The 12,460-nt window shown below is 43.4% G+C and overlaps 1 protein-coding gene and 1 pseudogene across 2 annotated transcripts; one reads left to right on the top strand and one right to left on the bottom strand.

Annotated features, from left to right (window-relative positions):
- Positions 1–1,848: 1,848 nt before the first annotated feature.
- On the top strand, positions 1,849–4,598 carry LOC103719032 (transmembrane 9 superfamily member 11 pseudogene; annotated as a pseudogene). The gene is made up of 2 exons (XR_015971516.2): positions 1,849–1,995; positions 2,197–4,598. The product of XR_015971516.2 is annotated as a transmembrane 9 superfamily member 11 pseudogene (transcript).
- Positions 4,599–9,536: 4,938 nt separating this feature from the next.
- LOC103719031 (uncharacterized) lies at positions 9,537–10,994 on the bottom strand. Its single transcript, XM_008808087.6, has one exon. It carries the CDS (start codon positions 10,876–10,878, stop codon positions 10,246–10,248), a length of 633 nt encoding a protein of 210 aa, XP_008806309.4. The 5' UTR covers positions 10,879–10,994; the 3' UTR covers positions 9,537–10,245.
- Positions 10,995–12,460: the final 1,466 nt, after the last annotated feature.

Below are 12,460 nucleotides of genomic sequence, written 5' to 3' on the forward strand. Positions count from 1 at the left end.
TCGGCTTCGCAGCCCGACCCCGAGTCGGCTGCCCCTTGATCCAGCAGTCCGACCCCGAGTCGGATATTTTCGGCTTCACAGCCCGACCCCGAGTCGGCTGCCCCTTGATCCAGCAATCCGACCCCGAGTCGGCAATCTCTCGACAACGACAGGCTGTTCCCCTGAAGCACGCCGCGACCCTCTGCTCCACTACTCCCTGCAACGGTCGTATCCGGCGCTGCTCCACGATCTCCTGTAACAGCCGTACAAAGCGGAGCTCCACTACGCCCTGTCATGGCCGTACCCAGCGCTGCCCCACGACGCCCTGTAACGGCCATGTCAGTGGCAACTCCATCGTGCCACACGATGACCAACCCCCCAGAAGGACCCCCCAGCCTGGTATATATGCGGCTGGGGGGAGAAGGGGGGGTAAGCAAGAACTTCCAGTGCATTCTCTTACTTGCTACTATTATCTCTCCTTCTCCTCCAATCTCCTCTGACTTGATCGTCGGAGGGCCCCCACTACCCTAGTGGTGGTGCGAGGCTTGCTTGCAGGTTTCCCGGTGGAAGGTGGAGCGCAATCAACACCAACCAAGGCAACTCAAACGGAACCCCGTTCACACCGCTGTGCCAATCGTTCTCGGTTTGGACCACCAGCAATATCTGGTATATATGCGGCTGGGGGGAGAAGGGGGGGTGGTGGTGCGAGGCTTGCTTGCAGGTTTCCCGGTGGAAGGTGGAGCGTAATCAACACCAACCAAGGCAACTCAAACGGAACCCCGTTCACACTGCTGTGCCAATCATTCTCGGTTTGGACCACCAGCAACAATACTAATACAAAATGTAAATACCAAAAATTTATTATTATTATTATTATTATGTAAGATCTAATATGTGCAATGAAGCTAGTGTTCTAATTTAGCCATAATTGTATGAAAAAAAAATTCTTCATCAACTTCCATATAAATATTTTTTCATATCTCTGAAACTATTTTCCAACGTTGTTGAGATCCTCTCTCATTTCTTGCTGGGAGAACTTTGCCTAAGATTCCTCATCCCTTAAGTAGGAACAATAGTAACATGATAACATTTATGTATAGAGCTAATAGATTCTTATCTTTCTTTGCAGTAGGCTTTTAACTTATGAACATTTCCCCCAAAGGTATTTAAAAATTTTATCTTTAAATACTCGTTTGGTTCATCAGAATTTTTTTTACTGAAATATTTTTTTCAAAAAGATGATGACTGGATATATATGAGAAAGTGATACATTTTAGAATAAATTATATTTGACTGAGCATCTACTTTTATAAAAAAATTGTATAAAATATCTATTATATTTTTAATAAAGAAAAAGAACTCATCCCATCCTATCTAAAAATTTAAAAATATATTTTTTTAAAAAAATCTTAATTTCCAATCAATAAAAAATACTTATTTTTTTATAAAATATAAAAATTTAATTTTCTAAAAAACTTTTTTTTTTTTCTGTGAAACAAACCAGCCCTAAATGGCTTCTCGTGCAATATAAGAAGAATGGTATCAACTGGGTCGTACCCTCCGAGCTCTGCCGAACTACTTAGCTAGCGTCCAAGCACGACCGACTTTCTCCGTACTCTCTTTTAATCCCCTGGACCCGGTCCAGTTCTTCCATAATCCAAGCTCCAACTGAACCACCTCCGGCCCGGACCCGGGAATCTTCTCTGGTTCCCTATGACCCGACCATTCCGTCTTTCCGCCATTGAACCGGAAAAGATTAGACCGGAACTTTTCCGTTGCTCCCGAAAACAAAAATAAAACAACCGACCCGCCAGGGGCACTTTGGGACTAATGGCATTATCGGAAATCTATAAAGTCTCCAGACGCCGAACCCCGAATAGCGATATAATTAGACGCTCCGCCCGTAGTCCTCTCCGGTTCTCGTCCTTCTTTGTTCTCGGACTCGCCCCGGAATCTCGCCCTCCGCCATTGCCGAGAGCTCGGAGCGAAGGGGCTCTGTCTGTCTTGCAGCCAAAGGTTAGCTCTTTGTAACTTCTTGAGTCCCTCGTTGACTCCTTTAATCTGTTTCTCTTCAGTTTGCTTCCAATTTCTTGTTTCTTTTCATTGAGTTCTTGCTTCCATGCAAAAGTTTTATACCGCTGTAGATCTGCGAATCCTTCATAGCAAACACTAAGATCTGCCCTTGTTTAATGGATTTCCTGTCTGATTTCCTTCCAGATCTGGGTGAGAATGGGTTTCGCGGCGAGATCTGGGGCCAAGATGGGAATTATCTCGAGATTTAGGTTCTGGATCTTGTTGTCCTTGCTGTTTTTCTTATCCGGAGAAGGTTTTTACCTCCCCGGGAGCTACCCCCACAAGTACATGGTGGGAGACACCCTATCGGTGAAGGTGAATTCTCTTACCTCCATCGACACCGAGCTTCCCTTCAGCTACTACAGCCTCCCCTTCTGCAAGCCCCAAGAAGGCATCAAGGACAGCGCCGAGAACCTCGGCGAGCTCCTCATGGGCGACCGCATCGAGAACTCCCCTTACCGCTTCAAGATGTTCGCCAACGAGTCCGACATCCTCCTCTGCCGAACTGATCCTCTGTCCACCCAAGATTTCAATCTTCTCAAGAAGAGGATTGATGAGATGTATCAGATTAATCTGATTCTTGATAACCTCCCGGCGATACGGTACACCAATAAAGGTGATTACATCCTCCGGTGGACTGGGTATCCGGTAGGGATCCGGGCCGGCGACGCCTACTACGTGTTCAACCACCTGAAGTTCACAGTTTTGGTGCACAAGTACGAGGAGACCAATGTGGCGAAGGTGATGGGCACTGGGGATGCCTCTGCTGCGATCCCCAACTTGGACAAATTTGGTTCTGGCTTGCCTGGATGGATGGTCGTTGGGTTCGAGGTCGTTCCTTGCAGTTTCCAGCATGATTCAGAGTCCATCAAGAATCTGAAGATGTACGACAAGTACCCGGCGAAGATTCAGTGTGATTCGACCCCGGTGGCCATGAGCATTAAAGAGAACCAGCCCATTGTTTTCACCTATGAGGTCTCATTCGTGGAGAGCGATATCAAGTGGCCGTCTCGATGGGATGCTTACCTGAAGATGGAGGGAGCCAAGGTTCACTGGTTCTCAATCCTCAATTCACTCATGGTGATTGCCTTCCTTGCTGGAATTGTTCTTGTTATCTTCTTGAGAACCGTCCGGAGGGATTTGACCCGATACGAGGAGCTTGATAAGGAGGCACAGGCGCAGATGAATGAGGAACTCTCTGGGTGGAAGCTCGTAGTAGGGGATGTTTTCAGGGCACCGAGCCATCCACAGCTGCTCTGTGTGTTGGTAGGAGATGGTGTTCAGATTCTTGGTATGGCATTGGTGACCATCTTGTTCGCCGCACTTGGGTTCATGTCCCCTGCTTCTCGGGGAACTCTTATTACTGGTATGCTGTTGTTCTACTTGGTACTTGGAATTGCTGCTGGGTATGCTGCTGTTAGGGTTTGGAAAACTATCAGATGTGGGGATCATTCTGGTTGGGCTTCAGTCTCATGGCGTGTTGCTTGCTTCTTTCCTGGTATCGCCTTCTTGATCATGACCATGCTGGATTTCCTCTTGTGGGGTAGCCATAGCACAGGGGCCTTTCCTATTTCTTTGTTCATTGTGCTGCTCTTGCTTTGGTTCTGCATCTCGGTCCCTCTTACACTTGTGGGTGGATTCCTCGGTGCCAAGGCTCCCCATGTTGAGTACCCTGTGAGGACCAATCAGATCCCACGAGAGATTCCTCCGCAAAAATATCCGTCATGGTTGCTGGTCCTGGGAGCTGGGACCCTGCCATTTGGCACCCTCTTCATTGAGCTCTTCTTCATAATGTCTAGCATTTGGATGGGTCGTGTCTATTATGTCTTCGGATTTCTCTTTATTGTGTTGATTCTCCTTGTGGTTGTCTGCGCCGAGGTTTCTTTGGTCCTCACTTACATGCATCTGTGTGTGGAGGATTGGAAATGGTGGTGGAAATCCTTCTTCTCATCAGGATCGGTGGCTCTATATATCTTCTTATACTCAGTGAACTATCTCGTGTTTGATCTTAAGAGTTTAAGTGGGCCTGTATCTGCCACTCTCTACCTTGGGTACTCGCTCCTGATGGTTATTGCTATCATGCTTGCAACCGGCACCATTGGATTCATTTCTTCATTCTGGTTCGTGCATTACCTCTTCTCCTCGGTGAAACTAGACTGAGCTACTTCCACGGTTCCACGACAAGGTGCTTTCTCACTCAAAGAGCATAACTGGAAACATGATGAGAAAAATGAAAAAATATACTCGACCAATGGATATAGATCTCAGTTTCTATCATCTTCATTTTGCTGTTGTAGTTTTGGGAGTTCGCAGAAAAAAATAATAATAGTTCATTTTCGCTCTTAAGATTCTTTATTTGTCATGTATCTGGGTATAGCTTTTACTTACCTTCTTTATATGTCAAGCTTCTTCCCTCCCCTTCCTCCCTCCCCTCTCTCTCTCTCTCTGTTTGTTTAGTTTATTAAGCTGTAATTGTAGTGCTGTCTCTGGTGCACTTTGTATTGAGTGACAATTTGGAAATATTTGTTCACGGCTTTTTCAGTTTATTTGTTAATTTGCAAATGTGGTTCAATCTCTGAAGAAGTCTGCGTGGATACTATTTGGAAAACATATTCGTGCCACATATACACTTTTCAGTACTTTCATAGTGGCTCCTTCACGGTTGATTCATATAGAAAGTCATGAACTGTGTTAAGCTATATGAGCCATCAGATGACTATCTTGTTTTTGTTGACAACTATTGCTTTACCTTCGGCCTCTATTACTTTTGGATAGAAAATATTGATTTAATTATTATATTAAACAAGGATATGAAGCTTCATTACTCCGAGGTAAATGTTGGGTATCTAAGAGAAGTTGTAGGCAATTTTGGTCCTTTAGAAGTTATTGCAGCTCTAGATGCTGTACTGCATTAAGCTCTTGAGTACCAATATATAGAACAGGAACCAAGTAAATAGCTAGTAGCTAGCTAAGTTGCATCTATCCATTGCCTTACATTTTTTTCTCAGTATTAAGATTTCTTTAATGGATTTTAAGAGCTAAAATGGAGCAATGATGTTTCAATACAGTTTTTGGGCAAACCAAATATATATTGTGATTTTGCATGGATACATGCCTGCACAGATGTATCGCATACCTACATAAAATCAATAACATAAAAAATAAGAAATTTTTGCTGTTATAGAATTTTTTAGTATTAGAACTTGTCTTCCTTTTTCTTATTAAATGTTTTGTAAGCTCCATATTTTTTCTAGATCCGTGAGAAACTCGTGTTTAAAATTTCTAATTGTCAAATTAGAGAACTAGAACATAGTAATTCCCAAAGTAAAAAATGTTAAACTGTGGGGTACAAATTCACTCCTCGAACCTTTTCCAAATCTTGAGCTGATGTTATCTTCCATGGTATGTACATCCTTTTTATAGGGATGTGCACATCTTTAATAGAAGGTTGAACACATCTTATGCCATCATTTATACTCATATATATATATTTTTTGTCATTAGGTTGCAACCACAGATTAAACCTTTCATATTGAAGCCTTTTTAAGATATGGGCATGTTTTATGTCATTTATATATGTCAGTGCTTATTGTTCATTAGATTTGTGTATAATTATTGATAAATTCATGCTTCAGTGGACCCTGTTGGACATATCAGTAATTCAATATTTGCATCATGATGTATCCTCTCCTTTTTTGTATTGAGTATTATGAATCCACTCGGGTGAGGCCGAGCTTGGACATTTAAATTTTTAATTATATTAAATATTTTATGCATAGTAGGTGCAAGTGTGATGCCTGTAGTCGGAAGCGGTAATAGATAGATTATGCAGTCTGTGCCGATGGAATGCATTGTTGGCCATTTCAATTTTGTACAGGTATTTGCAAGACGCCCAAAATGGATAAACATATCGAGAAATTTTAATTCAGGTTTGTAACTCCAAATAGATAGCCTTTTTTTTTTTTTTTAATTAGAGCACATAAGTTATCTGGTCCTGTTAGAGAATGTTGATAATGCCGCCCCCGATATTATATGTTTAGATATATTAGCATTTTAATTATGCCCGATGATTGCATTGCTCTCGTTGCTGCTAATGCATGATTAACGGTAACTGCTTCCTCTATAAAAACGCTGGGGATACAAGTTTGATTAAATTTTCAGAAAACTACAAAATGCATTGGGATGGAAAACCAAATAATCTGCACTTACCGTTGGAGCTGGATAATATAGTAAGAGAATATAAAATATATAAATAAATTTACCTCATTTTATCTTTGGGACAAATGATGGTGATTTTAACATGGTTTCAGAAAAGAGATCCTGGGCTTTGAGATTATTGCTTAGCATATGATTGGCCAGCTAGTGCGGATCAATGAGCCGAGAGTGAATCCACGGTGCATCTTGTTAAAATATTTGCAAAATAAAAGAAAAATAAGAAAAAGAGAAAAAAATAATTTTATTTTTTAGTTCTGTTATATTTAATATATCTTAGAGCTTATATATAATTATATGTAGACTTTATACAAAAAAAAAATAATATAGCTTGATATAAAATCATACGGATAATAGAAAAGTTGTTATGAGATTCCTAAAATCATTATAATAAGATCATGATAATAAAAAATAATATAAATTAATATAGAATAATATTATAGATGTAGGTACGTGAGACATAAAATTATGCTAATACATCTTATTTTGGGCATGTTCTTTTAACTTGAAAGACCTCGTACCCTGGAAACAAAATGGGGATGAACCAAATGTAGAGATACATACATATGAGACAAGATTAGCAAACCAAAGAATCTGAACCTTTTCCTGGTAAGCGAAATGTAACGTAAGTCATAAGCCTCTTAGAGGATCACTTTGTGTAAAGATTCAATCAGGAACTTGTGTCTGAAAGTTATTTGCCGAATGCCTCTGTCCAAAAGAATAGCAAGAAACCATTGCATAGTAGATTTTTTCTTTTCTTTTTGATGTTACATTGCAGAGTAGAATCTAAAAAGAAAAAGAGAGAAATAGTAAAAAATTATCGCAGACTAGTTTTTCAATGATCTCTATCCAATTATTGGCTTTTCAATGGCTTCCTTGCCCGTCGGACCGTGTACTTTCTCGTTTCCTACTTCCAAGACATTCTGGAACCTTCTAGTGTTTCATCAAGATTCTTCTACGTTCGAAAACCCCACGAAATTAAAACTTTAACTTTCAAGACATTCTGGAATTTTCTAGTGTTTTCCGTTTCAGCAAGATTCTTCTACATTCGCAAACCCCACGACATTAGAACTTAGATGACGTGACGCGAACTCATGGGCGGTAGCAAGGGTTATGAGATCTCCTCTCCTCCTGTGACGTACGTGCTATGGAATCAGATGACCCAAGTTGCTTTCCCCAGCAAATTCAACAAAAGAAACAAGAAACTCGCAGCAGCTTGGGTACCAGGTTGTCAGGTGTCGCGTTTCGTTTCAATCAAAAAAAAAAAAAAGTGCGGCATTTCCCGGTTACATGTTTCCTGCTATAGCAACTATTGTCTAATGCATCTAAGTGAGACCATTCAGACATCTGCAGACCAAGACTAACATTGTTGAAGAAAACATGTGCAATTGTTTACACAATTACATGCCTTTTGGAATTGATCAGAGTATCAGATGATGGAAGCTTTGATTGATCTGCATACATTTAGGTACCATTGTAGCTATCGCATCAAATATTAGAACCTTTTCGTTGGGTTCTTGAATGCAACGATCATACAATGTGAATGATCTAAAAATGACATAATTTTACTGAGTGGTTGACACAGACTAGACTACAGGCTACAGGCTTCCTATATCCCCTGGTCATTTCAAATATGAATCTGGATACGTTTGAGTTTTATATTTATGATCAAATATGACCGAGTTTTATTCACAAAAAGAAATATGAAAATTGGCATGATACATTAATACACAAGTTCCTTCGAGAGGCATCAAGAGACTACTCAGAAATACTTAGAAGAATCAGAAGGGAGTAAGAATGTCTTGTAAATTTCCTCTGAAGAACATTTTCCGCAAAGCCAGCAACGCTATCTCATAACATACAATATTACAACAAGTTCTGAAAACTCGTAACAATTTTGTTTTTTTTGGGGGGAGCCGTCAAATTCAAAGTTGGCATTTTAGTCCTGAATCAACACTTAGAAACATCCCGTAAAACGGCCCTGAAAGCCGAGTTTCCACCTTAGGGGCCACTTTTTGGGTAAACCCACATAGAAGAGAACCTACTAGTGCAGAAACAGTGCTAAGCAATCCCAAAAATATTTCTCTTTAAACACCCTCACATATTTCAGACAGCGAAAAGTAGAGAGAGTGCGGTAGGCCACACCCGACATACCAACACAAGAGAAAATATTAAAGCAATGCCACCAGAGAATTCATTCCATGAATCTGAAGGTGGAGAGAGAGCTATGTGGAAGGAAAAGAGGAAAGTACGACACTGCCTCTCATCTCTATCGCTCTCTTTTTATATGTCCACAGAACGAGTACACCAAACGCGCACAGCGTGGCACGACCGGATTCCCTCATCGGCGATCGCGTCACGCCATGTGCGTCTGCTGCCATCCCCGCTCTCTCGTTCCACGAAAAAATGAAGCCTTAGTATCGACCCGTCATTGTATAAAGTTGATATCACAAACACATACTTATAGTTTAATTTGGAACTGAAAGAGGAAGTTCTGATATAAGAACTAACTAGCAAAATTTGTAGTGATTTCAATATTAAAAAAATCTAATAATTTTGATACAAATAAAAAAATACAAATGTTTATAGGTTCAATGCAAAAATTGTTATGGATGAAATTGTTCCACACACACGCATATAAAGAGAGATCAAAGCTCCAAATCCGATCAGCTCATCTACTATGAGAAAGAGATTAATTAAGTCTTGCCGTTCCCAAAAATAAATAAATAAATAAATAAAATACAAGAGAACAAGACATGCAACTCTGGAGCTCTCTCGCTCCCCTAATTGGGACATCCACTCTATTAGATTTATTATAAGATCCTCTATTTCTCTTTATTTCCACAGTATTTGTACTTACCGCTATAGGTATATATCCTGAAAGATTTTTGTGTGTTTATCTCGAAAAACAAAAAGTTAATATTTATTTAGTGTTAATTTTTGAAATACTGGCGGTGGTGGTGGTGGTGAAGAGGAAAAGGATGGCGGCAAAGAAGAGAGAGGCGGCAATGGGAGGACGACCGGAATAGAGCGTTGCTTCTAATCAAAATAATGGGAAAGGAAAGAGGAGGAGCAACCGGTCTCGCTCGCGTCGGATTCTTAGGTCGGATCAAGTCAGGCTGGGGCAGGTTTCAGGTAAGGGTCGAGTCCTAATCAACAGCTCTAATCTGCAGGGTTTAACGCAGGTTGATTGATTTCTAAAAAAATACTCATGCTTACGATCACAACTCTTTTATAAATCAACAAACCAATATGCCATCCACATACACCAATTCTTATATCACTTGAACATCATTAGCAAATTCCAATATAAATCCAACACAACCAATTTTCACAGTAAAATTAGCAAGCAAAAAAAAACAAACAAAAAAGAAAAAAAAAAGAATTCAAGAATACAATAGTGACCAAATCTACCAAATCCTATTTCAAAACGACCTCATAACACTTTCTATCATCAGAAGTAAGAACTAACCCAGTAACACCTAAACACATCAAAACACTACTAACCATCCTTAAGAAAAAAAAGAGATCAAGAATACACAAGTGACCAAATCTATCAAATTCTATTTCAAAACGACCCAATAACACTTTCTATCATCAGAAATACGAATATCACTTATTACCATCATCTAAAATTACAAGAATACCATACCTCACACCTAGTACAACCCAAATGCCTAGAATCATGAAAAACACCAAATAGCTTCTATCAAATACCAGCATGATCTCTAATTCTCCAATTCCACGCCTTCCTGAAAAAAATAGAGGAAGATCTTTGAAGAGGAGAAAACCCTACCGTCAATCTCTCCACGAAGCCTTTGTGTCCTACCTTCAACCATGCATCACTGCCAAAATACTTTTTTTCCCCTTCAAATAGCCCCCCATTTCGTGACCGACCAAATCCCACGTTTCCATCCCACATCACCGTAAACCATCGATCCAGTGGAGCATATCGAAAAAAAAGAGCCGATCAACTCACCATCATGGGAGATCGTCGAGCCGAAGCAAACACCGGAGGCTCCTCGTGGCCTCATCACTCTTGATCGCCTCGTCGCCGGTCTTTTTCAGGAAAAAAGCTGGAAACGGGAGAGAGCTTGGGGCGGGGGAAGCGATGAAGGCTGGCCCGGCGTATACCGACCCCAGATCGGCGAAGCCCATCTTCTTCGGGAGGATCTCCGGGTCGGGGCCCAGACAGTTCGTGGAGCAGAGAACCGATTCCTCGCCGCCCAACCGCCGATCCACGGCCGGAGGTCCGAAAGCCTTCAACTCCTCCCCGCGCTTCAGGATCGTGACCTCCTCCATGACGAGAGGCCTGCGCGACCGGATCTCGGAATCCCCGGTGTTCTCCTTGCCCGGAGACCCTGTTTTCCGGCCGGACCGCGGAGGGTTAGGTCTTGTGGGCTTCGTTGACTGAGGAAGCGGGGACAACCGGGACGGCCGCGAATGGTGGTTCCGGCCAGCTTTCGGAGCCTGAGGTGCAGGAGAGGTGGAGGGTGACGAGCGTGGTGGTTTCTTGCGCGGGGGCTTCATCGGCGGCGGAGAACGGGATCCGAAGGCTTCGAGATGGAGGCGGTCTTTCAGACAATCGTGGGATCGGAGCACCGCTGTAGCCATTCGACTCCGCCGGGGGGGTGGGGGGGAGGGGGGAAGAGGAGATGGTAGGAAAATTGCGCAGCGGCGAGGGAAGTGATGGGTAGGGAGGGGAAATGGGCTCGGTTTATAAAAGGAAGAAAGGAGGTGACCCGTTTCGTATGGCGGCTTTCATATCCAGACGATCGCGTACATTGTATGCGGGCATATGATACACCGTTGGATTTAACAACAAAAATAATCACGGTTCCGTCGTTAGACCAGGAAGACCACTCGAATCTCGATGGCTTCTTATCGGCATATCCATGGCATAAGCGTCGTCCGCGTTTGTCATTATTTATGATCTGACGTGCCAGAAAACTTAGGTCGGTACGCAATTATCAGCACCCCTAAGCTTATACCCTCCAAATTTAATAAAATTACATTGCCACCGCTTAATGGCCTAGCGGACTACGGACGTGACGGCTCCCATATGTGATTGCGCTGGGGCGTGGAACCCGCGTGATGGCAGCGTGGCCTGATCAGAACCACCGAATACGGGAAGAGATCTATCCGATGGGGTCCACCATTTCATAAATCATCCATCCTTTATCTTCGATCGGACGGATGATATTAATGCAGAGAGGAGCAAGAGGGAACAATGCGGCAAAGTCCGAAGCCAGGACCGGATGCTTGACTTCGGGTGAGCGAGAGGGGTATTTTGGTCATTACATGAAGTGTGATTTTTTTGAAAGAAAAAGAAGGGGGGTAGTTCTAAATACACCCCCCCTATTGCTCAGGACACCCCCCAAAAATTAAAAAGAAAATACCCAAACTAACCTTTAGTGTAATTACCATATTGCCCTTGAAATTTTCTCAGTACACCCCCCTTCCTCCTCCTCCGTTTCGTGCTCCGTTCGGCACTGGATCACCGAACAAAATGCTTCTGTTCGGCTGAACGGTGCCGAACAGAAGGCTTCTGTTCGGCGATCCAGTGCCGAACAGAAGGCTTCTGTTCGGCAACCCTCAACCGAACAGAATCCTTCTGTTCGGCGGAGGGGAGGGGAGGAGGGGTAGGAGGGTGGGGAGGAGGCGGCGGAGGGGGGAGGGGTAGTTGGAGGAGGGGGAGGTAGAGGAGGGGGAGGAGGAGGGGGAGGTGGAGGAGAAGGGGATGGGAGGAGGAGGCAAAGAAGGGGGAGAAGGCGGAGGGGGATGCAGAGTAAGATGGGATGGGGGGCGGAGGTAGAGGGGTGGAGGAGTAGGAGGAGGGAGGAGGGAGGAGGAGGAGGAGGCAGAGGCGGGGCGGAGGAGGAGGGGAGAGGGATGAGGGGGAGGCAGAGGTGGGCGGGAAGAGGGGGAGGGGGAGGAGGAGGATGAGGAGGGGGGAGGAGGAGGAGGCAGAGGCGGGGCGGAGGAGGAGGGGAGAGGGATGAGGGGGAGGCAGAGGTGGGCGGGAAGAGGGGGAGGGGGAGGAGGAGGATGAGGAGGGGGGAGGAGGAGGAGGCAGAGGCGGGGGTGGGGAGGGTGGGGGTAATTTAGGAATTTTTAATTTTTTAGGGGTGTCCTTAGCAAATGGGGGGGTGTAGAGAGTATTTAATATTTTTTTAATTTTTGGGGGGTGTCCTGA

This window comes from Phoenix dactylifera, chromosome 11 (genome assembly GCF_051530095.1).
Source record: "Phoenix dactylifera cultivar Ajwa chromosome 11, Ajwa_hap1_PhDact_Kaust_v1.1, whole genome shotgun sequence".
Taxonomy (NCBI): domain Eukaryota; kingdom Viridiplantae; phylum Streptophyta; class Magnoliopsida; order Arecales; family Arecaceae; genus Phoenix; species Phoenix dactylifera.

What these genes read in the sequence shown, in the direction of transcription:
- LOC103719031 (XM_008808087.6), bottom strand. Translation starts at nt 10,878, where the DNA reads ATGGCTACAGCGGTGCTCCGATCCCACGATTGTCTGAAAGACCGCCTC.